Genomic DNA, 19651 nt, shown 5'->3' on the forward strand with positions numbered 1-19651 from the left:
GCCCTCTGGCTCAGTTTTTAGTAAGCGTATGTGTATGTATGTTTACTCGTGTGAGTCTATGCCACATGTGTACAGGTGCTCTGGGAGGCCAGAAGAGGGAGTCGGATGGCCTGGAGCTGGAGTTACAGGCAGTTGTGAGCCACCTGACTGACACTGGTGCAAAGGACCAAACTCAGGAAGCTCAGGAAGAGCTGCAAGCATCTCTAACTGTTGAGCTCTCCGACCCCAGCTCAGGGTTTTGTTTAAGCTAGTTACCTTGAATATGTCATTATTGATGATGGTTTTTCTATTGCTCAGTATTGGCCAAAATTTGTTTTTGTAAGTGCCAGGGTCCCACATAACCCAGATTGGCCTTGAATGTTCTGTTTCTACTCCTAAATGCTAAGGATTACAGGCATTTACCACCCAGCTGTTTCTTTCTTCATAAAGGACATGTGGAGATATGTTTAAAGTTTCCTATCAAGAGTGATTATTGGAATCATGATCCTTTTTTTTGTTGTTGGTGGTGGTTTTTTGTTTGTTTATTTTGTTTTTCAAAACAGGGTTTCTCTGCATAGCCCTGGCTACTCTGGAACTTACTGTGTAGACCGGGCTGGCCTCAAACTCACAGATCCTCCTGCCTCTGCCTCCCGAGTGCTGGGATTAAAGGCGTGCGCCGCCGCCGCCGCCGCCGCCGCCGCCGCCGCCGCCGCCACCGCCATCACCACCCCCTGGCATGTGAACATCTTGACATGTTTGAACAATTTAAGTTCTGAAAACAAAGCTGAGCCATTTCTACACTCCTGGAGATTTTTTTCCTACCACAATATCACCTCATTCACTGCTCAGGCAGTGACATCTACAGGCCAATGGAAATGAGGAGGCCAAAGACAGCTCAGGGTGTCCCCATCAGATCAGGCTCCATCCTACCTGAATAGAATTCCTGTGGGTCTTTCTCCAGCTCTGCAGCTCTTTCGAAGTCCTAAGTATTGGAGCTAGGGAGCAGGCTAAGAGGGTAAAGTACTTACTATGAAAGCAAGAAGACCTGAATTTGACCCCCAGCACCCACATACACAGCTGGGTGCAGGACAGGTGGGATGATTCAGCCAGTAAAGGCACTTGCCCCACCAAGCCAGACCCCCGAATTCAATCTGGGGACTCACATGGTGGAAAGAGAGAAGTGACTTCAACAAGTTGTCCTCACACATGCACTAGGGCATGTATTCACCCACACACATGCACTGCACACACACACACACACACACACACACACACACACACACACACACACACACCCCTCCCACCACAATTTATAAATAAAGTAGAACTTCAAAAATAAGTCCTAAATGTGGAGAGAAATCCCAGCCCCTGCAGGAAAGAGGCTTCAGGAAGGATTTTCAGAAAGAGCAAGTCTTGGGACTGGGCTGGAGAAATGGCTCAGAGGTTAAGAGCACTGGCTGAGGTCTGAGTTCAATTCCCAGCAACCACTTGGTGGCTCCCAACCATCTATAGTGGGATCTGATGCCCTCTTCTGGCATAAAGGTGTACATGCAGATAGAGCACTCATACATAAGATAAATAAATAAATCTTAGAAAAGAAAGGGCAAGTCCCTCTCCTGGTCTCACTGCCCCACTGTGCAAGAAGGAACAGCATGAAATACAGCCACACCAGGCCCTGGGCCACATGAACATGAACACTACCAACAGGCCCCTGGGTCAAGTGCCATGCCCTTGGGCAAGAGGGGTTTCTATTCCACCCTTCCTCACAACACCACACCACCATGGGACCAGAACTATGGCTTGTTGAAATACATTTGCCTTTTTGGAATCTTCTGCCATGGTTGTCTACCTTTCTTTCAAAAAAGAATTTTCTACCTTTTTAAAAAAATGGTGTTAATGATAAAGCCCCAGAACGCAGAAATGAGGCATTTCTGTGAGAGAAATGAAGGGTGATTTGTTTGTTTGTTTGGGTTTTTTAATTAAAATGATTTGCCGGGCAGTGGTGGCGCATGCCTTTAATCCCAGCACTCGGGAGGCAGAGCCAGGCGGATCTCTGTGAGTTCGAGGCCAGCCTGGTCTCCAAAGCGAGTTCCAGGAAAGGCGCAAAGCTACACAGAGAAACCCTGTCTCGAAAAAAACAAACAAAAAAAAAAACAACAAAAAAAATGATTCAAGGTAGGTTGAGGCTGCTCTTACAGAGGTCCTGGGTTCAATTCCCAGCACCCACACAGCAGCTCACAACTGTTTATAACTCCATTCTAGAGGATCTGATGCCCTATTCTGGCCACCATGTATACAGACACATAGGTAGTTCACAGATACACATGCAGGCAAAACACTCCTATACATGAAATAAAATTTTTGTTAATAAGCAAAAATAATAATTTTTAAAAAATGATTCAGGGTTAATTTCAGTTTTTATTGTAGACCAGGCTGGCCTTGAACTCACAGAGATCTGCCTGCCTCTGCCTCTCAAGTGCTGGGATCAAAGGCTCCGTATCTCATTTCTACCTCGTGAGAAAGGTCCTTAGGGATTATCTTTTCCAATATTTTCTGTTTGCAAATGAGGAAATTGCCATTCCAAACCTTGCCCAATAGCTCCCTCCCACAGACACAGCAGGACCTGGCCTTGGGCCTGCTGCCCTTCAGCCCAGCCACTTCTAACACCACTTCTCTGCTACCACACCTCCTGTCTACATTTGCTTATGGTCGTCCTGAGAGCTGGTATTTCAGTCCCTGAAGGACAAAATCACAGAATGGACAGTTGTGCACAAGCAGGAACCCGCCCAAACTCAGAATGAATAAGTCCAGGTCACTAGTAACATTTACATCCCCAAAGGCTCTGAAACTGATGCCCCATGCCCCAGGACACAGATTTGCATGCTAAATACAGCCCCCTTCCCATTTTTTTTTTTTTTTAAATTTGAGACAGGGTCTCACCATGTAGCTCTGGCTGACCTGGAACTCAATATGTAGACCAAGTTAACCTTGAACTCAGAAATCCACCCTCCTCTGCTTCCTGAGTGTTGAGATTAAAGGCAAGTACCATTATACCCTGCTAAACAACATGATTAAAAAAATTTTTAAAGCCGGGCGGTGGTGGCGCACGCCTTTAATCCCAGCACTCGGGAGGCAGAGCCAGGCGGATCTCTGTGAGTTCGAGGCCAGCCTGGTCTCCATAGCGAGTTCCAGGAAAGGCGCAAAGCTACACAGAGAAACCCTGTCTCGAAAAACCAAAAAAAAACCAAGAAAAAAAAAATTTTTAAATAGCCGGGGAGTAGTGGCACACACCTTTAATCCCAGCACTTGGGAGGCAGAAGCAGGTGAATCTCTGTGAGTTCGAGGCTAGCCTGGTCTACAAACCAAGTTCCAGGACAGCCAAGGTTACACGGAGAAACCATGTCTTGCAAAATAAAATAAAATAAATTTTTGTAACTATCAGAAATGTTTTTAATGAGATCCTTAATGTCATCTGTTTGTTAGGGAGTGTGTAGTGTTTATTTATTTTGTGTGTGAGGTGCATTTGGAAGTCAGAGGACAACTTTTCTCTTCCCACCATGCAGGTCTCTGACTGATGTTGTCAAGCTTTGTGGCAGGTACCCCAAACCAACAACTTTTTGGTTTGATTTAAAAGGGCTGATATTTAGGAAAAGTGTTGCTGTTGTGATATGTCAGGACTTGCTCATTGTTAATGAAGCCGTCAACATGTTTAGCTCCCTGAAAATCCCTGCTTCCTTTCCTCCGTGCAGCAATAAAGTTTGATGAAATCCGAGTGTTTGGTTACACAGCCTGGTCACTCCTGGACGGCTTTGAATGGCAGGATGCCTACAGGACCCGCCGAGGACTGTTTTATGTGGATTTTAACAGTGAGCAGAAGGAGAGGAAACCTAAGACCTCGGCACATTACTACAAACAGATCATACAAGAAAACGGTTTCCCTTTGAAAGAGTCCACGCCAGATGTGCAGGGCCAGTTTCCCTGTGACTTCTCCTGGGGAGTCACGGAGTCTGTTCTTAAGGTAAGTGGCTGCTTCTAGATGACTCACACACTAGGGGAGAGAGGGCACAACATGTTTTTACAAATGTTACGTGTTGGGATGTTTTGCTTGTATGTACGTCTGCGTGCCTGGTGCCCACAGAGGCCAGAAGAGGGCACTGGATATTCTAGGACAGGATATACAGATAGTTATGAACATCCATGTAGGTGCTCTGAAATACTAGTCAGTGCTCTTAACTGCTGAGACATCTCTCCAACCCTGAGTCGTGGTTTTTAAAAACTTTATTACATTTAATTGTATACGTAATGTGGTGCATGTCTTAGCTAGGGTTTCTATTGCCGTGAAGAGACACCACGACCACGGCAACTCTTATAAAGAAAGCATTTAATTGGGCTGGCTCGCTTACAGTTTCAGAGGTTCAGTCCATTATCACCATGTGGAGAGCATGGCATCGTGCAGGCAAATGTGGTGCTGGAGCTGAGTGCAGGCAGCAGGAAGTCAACTGACTGTCACCCTGAGGGAAACTTGAGAAGAGACCTCAAAGCCCGCCCCCACAGTGACACACTTCCTCCAACAAGGCCACACCTCCTGATAGCGCTACGCCTTTGGGGGCCATTTTCTTTCAAACCAGCATAGTGCATATCGCAGCATTTGTGGAGGTTAGAAGACCAGTTTGTGGAGTTGGTTCTTTCCCTCCGCCTTTATCTGGGTGTGAAGGATTTGAACTCGGGGCACCAGGCTTACTGAGTAGGTGCTCCACCCCCGGAGCCATCTCCCCAGCCTGAGTCCCCTGGTTTTTATTGTCTCATGTTAATTACACTAGTGTGTTTCAGTGTCACCCTTCACATGTATGTACAATACACTTCCATCGTGCTCACCTCCCCATCACATCCCTCACTCTCCTACTGGCCCTCTTCCACTTGGGGTGCATCATCTTTACGTGGGCTCTTAGCAGATAACCACCTGCATTGGCTACAGCTAGTGTTTTCTGGGGGTCTGTAAAGTGCAGTGCGTTTTGCCTGATCTTGCCTTGTTTTGTGGCAAAATGACCTTTTATGAACATCTTTTCAACGATACTGGGATGTCCTGAACTTTTCAAAACACTGGAGCTGGCCTTCGCTGGGAAGACTGCTGAGGTCATTCATTATGCACAGGCTGAACTTCATGCTCACATGGTCAATGTTCTCTCCGTTTAATGTTCTAGATAACCGGTTGGCAGATGGCAAGTGGGCAATAATAGGACCTTGTAATTAGACTATGAAAGATGACACACGAGAAAACAATTAGAAGGGAAATATTTACCAAAGGCTAATTATCAGTTTTCCTGGTGCATTTAAATTCAGCCACAGGGGGGAAAGTACTTTAACCCAAGTACAGATTTTTTTTCCTTGCTCTAATTAATCTCGAATTTGGAAATGACCTTCTTACATCTTTGTTTTCTTTTCTTTTCTTAGTTTTTTGAGACTGGGTTTCTTTGTGTAGCCCTGGCTGTTCTACTAAACCCAAGTCAGCTCATCTTTCTCTTCTTTTCTTTTTTTTTTTTTTTTTTTTTTTTTTGGGTTTTTCAAGACAGGGTTTCTCTGTGTAGCTTTGTGCCTTTCCTGGATCTCACTCTGTAGACCAGGCTGGCCTCGAAATCACAGAGATCTGCCTGCCTCTGCCTCCCGAGTGCTGGGATTAAAGGTGTGCGCCACCAGTGCCCGGCCACCTTACCTTTCTATGATGGCTTCCAGTTGAGAGCCTGCCTTCCCCACAGTGTACCTGGGGGTGTGACACAGGGCCATCCCCATCTGGTTGTACAGCCAAAGCTCAAAGAGGGAGATTCAGGGCTGAGGATATAGCTTAGTTGGTAGAGTTCCTGACTAGCATGCACAGGGCCCCTGGGTTTGATCCCCAGCATCAAATTAACTTAACTAGGTGGAGCTCTATATGCCTGTAAGCCCAACGCTTGGGAAACGGAGACAAGAGAAGCAGGAGTTCCAGGTCATCCTCAGGTACTTATTAGGTTTAAGGCTAGCCTGGGCTGTATGAGCCACCACACACACACACAAAGGAAAAGGAAGACAGAAAAGTCCATGAGTCTCCGAGGCAGAAAGGCTGGGAGATCCAAAGTCAATCTTCAGGATTTGAGGTTATCTCACTGTCTTTCCCCCTCATAACTGAAACTCCTTACACAGGGAGAACATTCCATACTCTGCTGCTAAGTGAGAGCCATGCTCACAGACACATGGTGGAGGAGATACTGTGTGAAAACGGGGTATCCTTGGACCTTCCTTCCTTTAAAAAAATTTTTTTTGAAGGGTTAGAAGGATAAGACTTTTTCTCCCATATTACGAACAGAATAGCCAGAACACAGAGACCATTATGAAGGACAAAGTTATTTATTTATCTTGTAGTCTCTGCTATATAGCCCAGGCTGGCCTCACACTCGTAGTAATTCTCCTGCTTCAGCCTCTTGGGAGCCGAGATTATAGACATGACCACTACTCTAGGCTATCGCTTGGACTTTTCAAACAAGACCTGCTGAGAGTTGTGGTCCGTGCTTGCTAGGGGTCACTGCCTCCTGTCACCCCCTCCCACAGTGTCTTTCAGGGACGGTCTGGCTCTCCTCTGAATGCAAGTGCTGCTCTCAGTGGGTCCTTTACAAGCTCATTTTTACGCCTGTCAACAGCTGAGGACAGGACTTAGAATCCATCTTTCATAACCACCCTCAACTGAGGGCACCAGGCCACTTGTCCTGATGCATTTCAACACCATCACACCAGATGCCATATAACCTGGATTTGTAGGTCAAATGAGCTGGAAAATGGCCTCTTAGGCTTTCCCCAAACAACTGCTCTCCCTCTCCTCTCTGTGGTTCCTTCCCTGTATTTCCTGGTCTCCCTGGAGATTTGAAGGGCTAGGACAAGGCGCTTCTCCCATGTTACCAACAGTACAGCCAGAACACGGAGACCATTATGAAGGACAAAGTCATTTATTTTATCTTGCTTCGTAAGCTCAGTTCTTCCGATCTGATGGGGTGGGATATGGTAGGAGACACACTTGATTTACCTGAATGTGCTTGCTTTCCACAGCCGGAGTTCATGGTGTCCTCCCCACAGTTTATCGACCCTCACCTGTATGTGTGGAACGCCACTGGCAACAGACTGCTGCAGCGAGTGGAAGGAGTAATGCTAAAAACAAGGCCATCCCATTGCACAGATTACGTGAGCATCAAAAAACGAGTTGAGATGTTGGCCAAAATGAAAGTCACCCACTACCAGTTTGCTCTGGACTGGACCTCTGTCCTTCCCACGGGCAATCTGTCTCAAGTTAATAGACAAGTGCTAAGGTACTATCGGTGTATCCTGAGTGAAGGACTGAAGCTGGGCGTCTCCCCCATGGTGACATTGTACTACCCCACCCACTCCCATCTAGGCCTCCCTGAGCCGCTTCTGAGCAGTGGGGGATGGCTCAACACCTACACGGCCAAGGCCTTCCAGGACTACGCGGGGCTCTGCTTCCGGGAACTGGGGGACTTGGTGAAGCTCTGGATCACCATTAACGAGCCTAATAGGCTGAGTGACATGTACAACCGCACGAGTAATGACACCTACCGTGCAGCCCATAACCTGATGATCGCCCACGCCCAGGTCTGGCGCCTCTACGACAGGCTGTATAGGCCGGTCCAGCGTGGGGCTGTGTCGCTCTCCCTACATTCCGACTGGGCGGAACCTGCCAACCCCTATGTGGACTCACACTGGAAGGCAGCCGAGCGCTTCCTCCAGTTTGAGATCGCCTGGTTCGCGGATCCGCTCTTCAAGACTGGGGACTACCCGCTGGCCATGAAGGAGTATATTGCCTCTAAGAACCAGCAAGGGCTGTCCAGCTCCGTCCTGCCGCGCTTCACCCGCAAGGAGAGCAGGCTGGTGAAGGGCACCGTCGACTTCTACGCGCTGAACCACTTCACGACCAGGTTCGTGATACACAAGCAGCTGAACAGCAGCCGCTCTGTGGCAGATAGGGACGTCCAGTTCCTGCAGGACATCACCCGCCTGAGCTCGCCCAGCCGCCTGGCTGTAACGCCCTGGGGAGTACGCAAGCTGCTTGGGTGGTTCCGGAGAAATTACGGGGACATGGACATCTACATCACAGCCAATGGCATCGATGATCTGGCTCTGGAGAATGATCGGATCCGAAAGTACTACTTGGAGAAGTACATCCAGGAGGCTCTGAAAGGTGAGGTTTGGGAAGCTCACATATGAGGTGGGAGAGGTATACGAATTGACCGCAACGAAAACCTGGGCACAAAGATAACCAGCAATTCAGATTTGTGGCTCCTGACCATTGGATTTCCTCCTTACATTGGGCCTTTATTATTGAATTTTTAGTGTTTTTTTTTTTTTTTTTTTGGAGAGTCTCTTTAAGTCCTGTCTTGAAACCCACTTTGTAGTGTAGACCAGGCTGACCTCAAACTCACAGAGACCCACCTGCTTCTGCCTACCGAGTGTCGGGATTAAAGACATGCACCACCATGCCCAGCTTAATTTTTAATTTCATCATTAATGTTTTTTAGACAGGGTCTAACTAGTCACCCTGACTGGCCTCCAGTGCAGGCTGACCCCTCTCCTCCTGCCTCAGTATTCCAAGAAGTGGGATTATAAGCCTAGATCACCACATCTGGACTTTAATGAAGTGGCATAAACTCATTATAGAAAATTTGGAAAGCATATTTCCCCCCTAAATAACACCTAAAATCTCACTTCCCAAGAAAAACACAATGAATTTTGGATTACTTCCAGTGTGCTTCTTAGATACTTTTTGTTTGTTTGTTTGTTTGTTTTTTGAGACAGGATTTCTCTGTGTAGTTTTGCACCTTTCCTGGATCTCGCTCTGTAGACTAGGCTGGCCTCGATCTCACAAAGATCTGCCTGTCTCTGCCTCCCGAGTGCTGGGATTAAAGGCGTGCGCCACCACAATTGAGCTCAAGCTGTTACGCTTGTTTGGAGAGTTGAACTCAGGTTCCATTTGGCTGTACTAAAAGCTACATCCTCATATCCCTAACTCTTCCACTTCTGTGGAGCTGGGAATTTAACCAAGGACCTCATGCATATGAAGCAAGAACTCTACCACTGGCCTACATGCCCAGTCCCTAACTTTCGTGTGTGTGGTGCTGGGCTTTATGTGCGCTAAGCAGTCAACCTACCAGGGAACCACAAAACAGCCATGTAGTCGACCTTCTCTCCAGACGGAGGGTCTCATGTGTCCTAGGCTTGTCATGAACTCCTGTTCTCCTGCCTCTGCTGCCTCCACTTGAGGTTGCAGACATGTGCAACCACACCTGGCTCACCCTTTAAAACATTAGATGTGTTTCATGTCATTAAAAACTCTTAAGAATGTTAATGGATGCTTAACGTCTTATCAATAAGCATGTCATGTATTCAATCATTCTTTAGGTGGGAGAACCACCCCACTGAAAAATTTATCTTTGTGCAGAAATGCCATTTCTAATTACCTCCTTAGATTGCTCAATATATGGAATGTTTTGGGGGCTGTAATCAACCAAAAAGGGACTGCGGACATAATTGGTGGTGTCTGCCTCGCATGCAGAAAGCTCTGGGCTACATCCCTGACACACATAAGCCAGGCATGGCGGAGAAGCATGCAATCCCAGCCCTCTGGAGGAAGTGGTAGGAGGGTCACAAGTTAACAGTGGTCTTCCGCTTACATAGGGAGTTAGAGGCCAGCCTGGAATACATGAGATCCTGTCTCCAAAACAAAACCTTAATGAAAATCATGACTTCTTGACTTTTTATTGACCTGACCTTAGTTTCAATGAAAACTAAATTTTTTTATATTTTTATTTTGTGTATGAGTGTTTTGCCTCCATGCATATCTGTTTACCACATGTGTGCCTGGTGCCTGTGGAGGTCGAGAGAGAGCAAGGGAGCCACCATGTGGGAGCTAGGAACCCTGGTCCTCTGCAAGAGCAGTCAGTGCTTTTTTTTTTTTTTAAGATTTTATTTATTATGTATACAGTGTTCTGTGTATATGCTTGCACACCAGAAGAGGGCACCAGATCTCATTATAGATGGTTGTGAGCCACCATGTGGTTGCTGGGAATTGAACTCAGGACCTCTGGAAGAACAGCCAGTGCTCTTAACCACTGAGCCATCTCTCCAGCCCTGAAAACTAAATTCTTTTTTGTTTTTTGGTTTGTTTTGTTTTTCAAGACAGGGTTTCTCTGTGTAGTTTTGGTGCCTGTCCTGGAACTCACTCTGTAGCCCAGACTGGCCTCGAACTCACAGAGATCCACCTGCCTCTGCCTCCCAAGTGCTGGGGTTAAAGGTGCGCCCACCACCCGGTGAAAACTAAAACTAAATTCTTTTTTTTTTTTTTTTTTTTTTTTTTAAATTATTTATTTATTATGTATACAGAAGAGGGCGCCAGATCTCATTACAGATGGTTGTGAGCCACCATGTGGTTGCTGGGAATTGAACTCAGGACCTCTGGAAGTGCAGTCAGTGCTCTTAACTGCTGAGCCATCTCTCCAGCCCATAAAACTAAATTCTTATTCAAAGATACTTTACTGTCCACTTGTGATCACCATGTTCTTTTCTGTTTTGTTTTTCTAGCATACCTCATCGACAAGGTCAAAATCAAAGGTTATTATGCATTCAAACTGACTGAAGAGAAATCAAAGCCTAGATTTGGATTTTTCACATCTGAATTCAAAGCTAAGTCCTCTGTTGAGTTTTACAGCAAGGTGATCAGCAGCAGTGGCTTCCCCTCTGAGACCAGCAGTCCCGCGTGCGGTCGGCCTCCAGAGGACACAGAGTGCACCCTCTGCTCCTATCTCACCCAGAAGAAACCACTCATCTTCTTCGGCTGTTGCTTCATCTCCACTCTGGCTCTGTTGCTGTCAATCACCATTTTTCATCATCGAAAGAAAAGAAAATTTCGGAAAGCAAAGAACTTACAAAATATACCATTGAAGAAAGGCCACAGTCGAGTTCTTAGCTAGACTATCATTCCTGACATAGTTTAAAGGTTCACTCCAGTTCCATATACTGGTAACTCACAATGTGAGAGACAGCAGTAACCAAGGTGATGACAATCGATGCCTTTCAGTGTGGTTCAAATCATTCCCTTAGGTATTGACAATCAGTGAATTCAGTTCTTGGGGCTGAAGGCTTCATCCTGACAGTAATCCTGGGGATGACCCCAAAAATGGCTTCAGGAAGTGTGAAGCGCTGTTTCACATCATTTTTCTCTAGCTCTCTTCTGTAAATAGCAATCACTATTCACGGTAAAGGAATTAATTTTAAAAAGTGAAATTTTATTGTTTTGGACTTCATAGTTTAAAACTATTTTGTTGTTTTTGAACAGGGTCTATTGTGTAGCTCTGGCTGTCCTGGAACTCACAGAGATCCACCTGCTTCACCCTTCTGAGTGCTGGGATTAATGGTGTACACCACCCCGCCCAGCTAAAACTATTCTTTAAACTGGACAGTTAGTGACATATGCTGTCACTTCTAACAAGGTGCTCTTCTGTTTAGGTCAGATAGTCTTCAGATGGAATGTAGAAACATAACAGGATTTCAGATCATGTTTGTCCATAGGTAGTTAAAGTGTAGGATCTAAAACACACCAATCTTAGCTTTTCTCAAAAAAATCAAACACAAAAACCGGGCATTTCTTAAACATTCAATTTTGTGAGCTCTCTTACTGGACTTCTGATTGGGGGGGGGGAAGGTTCAAGATGGGGTATTTTTGTGTAGCTTTCCCTATCCTAGAACTTGCTCTGTAGACAAGGATGGTCTTGAACTCAGAGATCCACCTGCCTCTGCCTCCAGAGTGCTGGGACTAAAGGGGTGCCCACCACACTCAGCTTGGACTCCTGATTTTAAAAGTAGCTTTCATAACTCATTAGACAACTAGACCCAAGTGTCTGTGAAGAGCAAGCTCACTTAGCCTTGTAGCATAGCAATTTCCATTTTATAATAAGCCGACATTACCCCTAACCCCTGATTTTGAGGTGAGACTTGGCATTTTAGGAAAGTTAAAAAGATTTTATGGGTAAAGGTCAAAGACATTACCATTATTCAGAGTCCTGCTCCGTCCCTAGAACTTCATAACTTTCTTATGCACATAGATACTGAATACAACTATGATATCTGGAACAAGTCACTGTGACTCTGATGAATCTAGCCTGTTAGTTTGAATGAGTTAATTTTATTTTACCTTTTAAGGCTAGCACTAAGTAAATCTCAACTTGGATATTTTTATATTTAAGGAACTACGCTTGATTTGATTACAAACACTAGGGATGATTTGAATGTGTACCCATCCACATCCATTCTTTCAAGTCAAATGTAAATAACCATGTTACTCAGTCACTGTCAACTTTCTCCAGGAATTCAGACGTAGGAGTCCAAGAAAAGTGGCTCTTCCACAAAGAGCCTTAGTAAGAAGCCATCCTAAAATGCAAGGTGATTTTAATTGTACTCCAGATCTACCTATTGTTAGATGTCAAATTTAAGACACAATTAGGATCCCACCCCCAACGGAGACAGGGTTTCTCTATGCCTGGCCATGCTGGAACTTACTCTGTAGAACAGGCTGGCCTTCTAAGTGCTGGGATTAAAGGCATGTGCCACCACCACCTGATGCAGAATTATGATTCTTATAATCACTAATTTTCAAAAATCATAGAAACAGCAGGTACAAAAGTGATGAGAAATAAAGCTGCTATTGGACGAGCCAAATCTAACAATAAATCTCTGCTTCTCTACTTCTGGTTCCCACAACCACCACCCTGCCAGTCTTAGGCTTTTCCTTTTAAAAATGGGAGGGGGGGGGGGGACTGGAGAAATGGCTCAGAGGTTAAGAGCACTGGCTGCTCTTCCAGAGGACCCGGGTTTAATTCCCAGCACCCACATGGCAGCTCACAACTGTCTATAACTCCAGTTCCACGGGATCTGACACCCTCATACATGCATGCAGGCAAAACACCAATGTACATTAAATAAACAAATTAAAAAAAAATGTGTATGGATGTTTTGCCTGCATGCATGTATGCACTACTTGTATGCCTGGTGTCCTTGGAAACCAGAAGAGGCATCAGATCCCTGCAACTGGAGGTACAGATGGATGAGTCAACATGTGGGTGCTGGAAACCAAACCTGGGTCCTCTGTAAGAACAGCCAATGCTCATAAACACTGAGCAGCTCTTAGGTTTGTTTTTTGTTTTTGTTTTTGTTTTTGGTTTTTCGAGACAGGGTTTCTCTGTGTAGCTTTGCGCCTTTCCTGGAAATCACTTTGTAGTCCAGGCTGGCCTCGAACTCACAGAGATCCACCTGCCTCTGCCTCCCGAGTGCTGGGATTAAAGGCGTGCGCCACCACCGCCCGGCCTGTTTTTGTTTTTTTTTGAGACAGGGTTTCTGTGTGTAGCTTTGCGCCTTTCCTGGAACTCGCTTTGTAGACCAGGCTGGCCTCGAACTCACAAAGATCTGCCTGCCTCTACCTCCCAAGTGCTGGGATTAAAGGCGTGTGCCACCACCACCACCACCACCACCACCACCACCACCACCACCAGGCCTACCATGTTTGGGGTTTTTTGAGACGGGTTCTGACTGCACGGCCCTGGCTGGCCTGGAATTCACTACACAGAGCAGGCTGACCTCTAACTCCCCCTGCCTATCTCCTTAGTAGTTCCTAAGTAGATCTTGCAAAGAATCTTTTACTCTCCTTTGAGAACTGTGCACAATAACACCCATTGCAGTTGGCTGGACAACTGTATTGTTAGCCACATAGAAAGGGTATGAATCACTTGTTTTTTGGGGAAAAAAAAACTTCCTGGAATTGAGTATTTTGCCTGCATACATGTATGGATGTGCACCTGGTACCTTTGGAGGTCAAAAAGAGTACACTAGATCTTCTGGAACTGGAGTTACAAATGGTTGTGAGCCTCCATAGTGAGTGCTGGGACTAAAACCCAACTCCTCTTCAAGAGCAATTAGTGCTCTTAACTGAGATAGCCCTCCTTGGGTTTTTCTTAAGTCACAGGAATTCACTCCAGAAAAACTTTAAAAGTTTTTTAAAATCATCTTATTGACCTCTTAAAATTTATAAGCTTCCATGTTAGCCTTGAAAAATGCAGCAATAGGAGTTAATGAAGAACTTGGCATCAATCCTTAATTCAAGCAGTATGTTCAAGGTTTGACTGGGTATCATTATATAGACTAGACTGGCCTCAAACTGGCCGACAGTGATCCTCCTGTCTCAGCCTCAGAGCGCTAGGATTAAGGTGTGCACTATCATGCCCAGTTCAGTTATGGTTTCCAACTCCATTACTGCCTCAACTCCACTGCAGGGGTTACAGGGATGCACCACACATCCACCTAAAACCTTTCCTTAACAATGTGCTCCCACTAAGCTAAGCTTAGAACATGTCCTTCCCTCCTAAACTTGCCTTGCTGAGTCCCCCAAATGTAAAGTTCCTAGCCCAATGCTGCCACACTTGGGTGGGGGAGTGTGTGTGTGCAGTTACCCATTTTAAAGGGATCATATGGAAACCATTAGGTCATGATCTAGTGATAGCAAATGCATTGAGTTTCCAAGGCACAGGTTGGGAATATGGCTCAGTGGTACATAGTACTTGCCTAGCACACACATGATCCTAGGTTTGACCACTGATACTGAGAACATTTTTAACTCAACTGAGTAGCTACAGAAAAAGATGTATCACATTTTACATTTCAGTAAAACCCATCTGTCATTAAATCTTTAAATACTGCCTTAGCTGGTGTTTGTTTAGCCTCTGGGAAATGAGGCGAGTACCTTGTGCCTAAAGGTTTTATCCTTCAGTGCTATCAAACAACATGGTTGATGTCAATTATTTATATTGAACCATCTGGCTGGAGGTAAATGGTGTCTGGCAATCTTTTTCTCCCAAACTGGTCAACTGTGTAGCTGAGGCTGGCCTTGAAGCCCTTGTCCTTCTGCAAGGTCAGGATTACAGGTACATGCCACATAGATATGCAGTGCAGGACTTTAATACTAGGAAGGCACTGTCAACTGAGCCACAACCTGGCCTTTTTGTGGTTGAGACAGGGTCTCACATAGCCTCAAATTCCTGACCTTCCTGCGATGGATTAAGGACAGGCCTCTACCAGAGGCCATTAAAAAAAAACAAACTGCATAGCTTGTAGGATTTAGCTGGGTATGAGGTATTGTGCAAACCTAGCTTGGATTAAATATACTAGTTAGGCATGGTGGCACACCCCTTTAATCCTAGCACCTGGGAGGCGGGTGGATCTCTGAGTTTGAGGCCACCCTGGTCCCTTTGCCTCCTGAGTGCTGGGATTAAAGGGGTGCACCACCACCACCCAGCAATTGTTACCGCTGCTCCTTCAGAGTTCAGCTCTCACAACTCCATCTAGTGGTTGACAATCACTCCCCTGTGTAATTCCAGCTCCAGGGGAACTGACACCTCTGGACACACGTGACTATAGACACACAGGGAAGCATAGTTAATTGGGCAGTCTGTACCCCAGCACTGCGGAAGACAGATACTGCCTCAAACACAAGGTGAAAAGGCAATAGGCCAACACACTGACTGCATGTACATGTGCACACACACAGGACAATTTTCTTTTGAGCCCATCAAAAGCTGGGTGTGGTGGCATTTGCCTGTGATCCTAGCACTGAGTAGGTAGAGGCAAGAGGATTAGGAGTTTGAGGCCATGATAGAACTTGTCCAAGAAAGTCACTATAGGTCTGGTCTCAGTGTTCGCTGGGTTCACTCTTCACCAGGTGGGTAGGATGTAATTTACACAAAACACGGGCTTACTATGTCTAGAATACTATATTAAAAGCCTGCACCCCCAATGTTCCAGAGGAACCCCAAGTTCACTGCTTCATGCATGTAATCCATGCTGGCCCCCAATGCCTGATCCTCCATCAACCTCCTCAGAGCTGAATTACAGCCAATAACGTACTGAGGATTGTCACTTTTCAGTCCTTCCTGAGACACATCCGCACACCAAATAGTCTTTATGCCTGGGCCAAAGTCAAACACCTCTAGGATCTTCCCGCCAAAGTGCCCACTGAACATTCACCAGGATGACTGTCTGTCAGTGATACTACATGCCTGTTATCTGAAGTATCCTGTTATTCTTTTAAGCCACTTGTTTCCATGAAGAAAAAGAAAAATATCTGTTGTGTTTTTCTCAGAGCAGTTGACCTATTTGCTAACTAATCAGAAAAGATCAAGCATGCACCAAATTAATACAAGTCTTTTATTGTCCCAAAAGACACCCCAAATAGTACTTAAATGAAGAATCTTGTTTCTGGAGCAGGATAACTGTAAAAAGAAACACAATACACATAAACTTTCATCAATATTCCTGCCCAGAAAGTTCTGTTCTTTATATACAGAGTAAAACAAATTCATTTATGATATCCTTTACAGGCAAGTATTGATTTAATAACTTTCAGTCTAACAAGCTCCATCAACTATAAATATGTGAACCTACCTGAGGTCTTACTCATCAGCCTGCTGCACTGTTCCCTTTTCAGACACATAGATGCCATCCAAAAACTTTCTGATATCCTTGTTTTTAACTGTCGTGGCTTGCTGAATCAGAGCCGCTATAAAGGAAGAAGCAAATAAAGCCATTATTTCACCAGCCAAAATCATCTGCAAGTCTACCAACTGGAGCTCAATCCCTGGAGCCTACATGATGGAAGGAGACTCCTTCACTGCCCTCAGTTCTCAACTGAGTGCAGCGGCACACACCCCAATACAGATACAAAGCCAGCCACAGGCTACCCATCAACTTAGAACTGCATACCCACCACATACAAAGTGCAGTATATACAGAACAGATCTGGAATGACGTTTGACCTCTCAGAAGTTTTAAAACAGAAATCAGACATGCATTCAGCCTTAAGGCTCAGATAAAATTTGCCAGATAACAGACATAAGCACACATACCTGAATTTGAAACAAGTTCAATATCGTTTCCTTCAAGGATTAATTCATCCTTCTGGGCTTGAGAGACAGAACAAGCAACGCCTAAAAGAGGTGTGCACTCAACAGGATTAACACGAGATCCGTACAGAACACAATTTTATTTAAAACTACACGCCACCCATCAACCTTAGAACATACTTCTGAACATACTGTGATTACAGATGTGTCAGACTCAATTCCCAGCACCCACAAAAAGCTGCTTTATCCTACAAACAACTTCAACTTCAAGCTAGCACTTACCGTAACACAGTTCTGAAATAACCCTCACCACAGCCAAACACTAGCACTCCAAGACTCAAGGAAGAGAACTGTAGCAGCTGATCATTCCTGAAGGCACACACATACCTGTCCTCATCCGAACCCTGCGGATGTATTTTTCTCCCAAGAAATTCCGGATTTCAACCAAAGACCCATTCTCCTGAATGACGACGTTGATGGGGAAGTGGGCATACACAGACCTCATCTTGTAGCGGAAGCCCTGAATTAAGTAAACAGTCAACAATCTCAAAACATTTTCAGTTCAGGCTGGCCCCTTCTCCAGCTTCCCCTAAATCACAGCTGTGCGCCACCAGGGCCAGCTCTAAAATTCTCTAAGGTGCTTTTGTTGTAACCTGAAAACCTAACACAACACACCCGACCTGCCATCTGTGACCTGCAACACGTCTCATACAGTTGAGGTTTACTTCAAAGGAGCAAATGTCTCTTTCGGTAGTAATATTCCTGGAGGAAGCATGTGTTTTACTACCCATCCTGGCTTGCTTCTTTCAGTGAGAGCCCAAGACCCTCATCTTTGGCACTAGATTTATTGAATTACCAGACCACAGACTTCAGATTAGCAAGCTAAATAAAAGGTCTGGTCCTTCAAGGAAACTATGGAACAACAGGGAAGCTCAACCCAACAGGTACGTAAGAGACCTGTTATGTACAGGGTACAAACTCCTTCAGCATCAATTTTATCTTTGGAGAATGGATCCAGAACTAATAGTGACATCAGATATGCAGAAGTCAGACCTTTTCTATCCACAAGTTCCACACATACCAACCAATAATCGAATCTACACTATAGCAGACTATATATGAAAATAAGTTCTGAAGCATGATGGCCGGCAAATTCCTAGGCTTGATCCATGGTACACCCCTTTCCCATAAAACAAACAAACAAAAAAACCGTCTAACTTATCAGGGTCCACAGCCCATTCTGGTACTAGACATCTGTATATACAAAACACACCCAAGAAACTTCTTCCAAAGGATTAAAAAGCAGCCTGATGGGCTGGCTTACCAGCGTAACACCCTTGATCATGTTCTGAACGTGACTGCAGATGGTGCGGACAGTGGCCAGCTCCTTTCTGTTACCCCACCATTTGTCAACCCGGAGCTGTAATACAACAAGACTTCAGAATTAATTAAGAGTTTTTAGCTGGTTACAAGGGCATTCAAAACTACCTACGAATGACCAATACACTGTATGTCACAGACACGGGCTCTCCCAGAAGAATGATTCCCCCACCACAAAAACAAAAAAAATCGAGAACACAAGGGTCACCCCAGGATTAAGTCTGAAAAAGTACTTAAATGATAATATTTTGGAACATTAATACTAGATACCGGGTTTTACAATATTAGGTTTGGTTTTATAATTTCACCAAAGCAAAATTCCCTATAAGTTCAGGCACCCCATCGGTAAAGTTTTAAAAGTTAAACGCCACCATTATTATTATTATTATTTTTTTTTTGGACAAAGTCTCAATTGTGTAGTCCTGGCTGTCCGGGAACTCACTGCCCCCCCTCTGCCCTCCCGGTGCTGGGATTTAAAGGCCCGCACCACCACGGCGGGCTTAAGGCACCAAAAACCTCGTGCTGTTAACAACCAAACCACCCTGCAAACAAGCAACCCGAGTATCAGAAAGCAACGGAGTGCTCACCCTCTTCTTCTTCTTCCCGAGGAGACTCAGCTCTACGTTGATGTGATTGAAGTCCCTCCGCAGGGTTCCTCGGGGGCCCTTCACGATGACCGTGCGCCCCTTCAGAGTGATGTCCACTGCAAGAGAGAGGGCGAACCCGTGAGGCCAGAGGCCAAGGCTCAAGAGCATGCAAGGCAGACGTCAAGGCCCAAGCATCAGGCCCTGCCTACCATTCTCTGGAATGTCGACCGTCTGGTTGCTGAGAATGGTCTTCATTCTGAAACACAAACACCCAGGGGTAAGAAGGCTGGAGCGGGGAGCGCGCTACACCAGACTCGGGGCAGAGTTCCGCTCCCACCGGAAACCGCCGGGTAGGAAATCCGGGGGCAAAGACACACAAGATGGGGTCCGTGCCATCGGGTGGGTGGCCCGGGGTTGCGCGAGCCGGGAGGCGGCGGGCCCGGGAGGGATGTTAGGAAGCCCGGCCCGGGGCGCCATGGCGGGAGGGCTGCGGCCGGGGCAGGCCTGCGAGCCCGGAACGCAACGTCCAGCCCGCGCCGCTACACCCGAGGGACGCCCGCCGTGCTGGGGGACACCCGGGACACGGACTCGGGGGCGCCGGGCCCGTGCCGCCGGTGTCCCCCAGAGAGGATGGCTTCGGATTCCCAGGGTACGCACACCGGACACGCCGCTCACCTCGCAGTAGACGGGGCAAAGAGAGAGCGTCCTCCGTCATCACGTTCTTGTAATCCG

The 19651-nt window shown here is 46.0% G+C and overlaps 2 protein-coding genes across 3 annotated transcripts in view; one reads left to right on the forward strand and one right to left on the reverse strand.

The window, feature by feature from the left end:
• The window catches only part of Klb (klotho beta), a 36851-nt gene extending 23401 nt beyond the window's left edge, over window positions 1-13450 (forward strand). Inside the window, exons 3-5 of the mRNA XM_052734995.1 lie at window positions 3729-3997; window positions 7051-8194; window positions 10591-13450. Of these exons, the coding sequence (XP_052590955.1) occupies window positions 3729-3997; window positions 7051-8194; window positions 10591-10979 (1802 nt within the window). The 3' untranslated portion in view covers window positions 10980-13450. The remainder of the gene's footprint in view (window positions 1-3728; window positions 3998-7050; window positions 8195-10590) is intronic.
• Window positions 13451-16238: 2788 nt separating this feature from the next.
• Rpl9 (ribosomal protein L9) lies at window positions 16239-19649 on the reverse strand. Of its 2 annotated transcripts, none has more exons than XM_052735002.1 (8): window positions 19595-19649; window positions 19129-19175; window positions 18920-19035; window positions 18277-18372; window positions 17340-17472; window positions 16956-17036; window positions 16495-16609; window positions 16239-16322 (listed from the first exon to the last, which is right to left on the reverse strand). In XM_052735002.1, the coding sequence occupies exons 2-7, from the start codon at window positions 19172-19174 to the stop codon at window positions 16503-16505; spliced, it is 579 nt and encodes a 192-aa protein (XP_052590962.1). In that variant the 5' UTR covers window position 19175; window positions 19595-19649; the 3' UTR covers window positions 16239-16322; window positions 16495-16502. The 2 variants fall into 2 exon arrangements, with proteins under 2 accessions (XP_052590962.1, XP_052590963.1); XM_052735003.1 differs by having other exon boundaries at window positions 19577-19606.
• Between the last annotated feature and the right edge of the window lie 2 nt (window positions 19650-19651).

Source organism: Peromyscus californicus, unplaced genomic scaffold, assembly GCF_007827085.1.
Source record: "Peromyscus californicus insignis strain IS unplaced genomic scaffold, ASM782708v3 Scaffold_13__1_contigs__length_99412109, whole genome shotgun sequence".
Lineage (NCBI taxonomy): Eukaryota > Metazoa > Chordata > Mammalia > Rodentia > Cricetidae > Peromyscus > Peromyscus californicus.

Bases quoted from the DNA above. Each gene is read 5' to 3' on its own strand.
- Rpl9 (XM_052735002.1), bottom strand. From the start codon at position 19,174: ATGAAGACCATTCTCAGCAACCAGACGGTCGACATTCCAGAGAATG. The intron at 18,373-18,919 runs GTGAGCACTCCG...GTTGTATTACAG, and splicing joins TCGGGAAGAAGAAGAAGAGG to CTCCGGGTTGACAAATGGTG. The intron at 16,610-16,955 runs GTATGTGTGCTT...CTTCCTTTATAG, and splicing joins TGAACTTGTTTCAAATTCAG to CGGCTCTGATTCAGCAAGCC.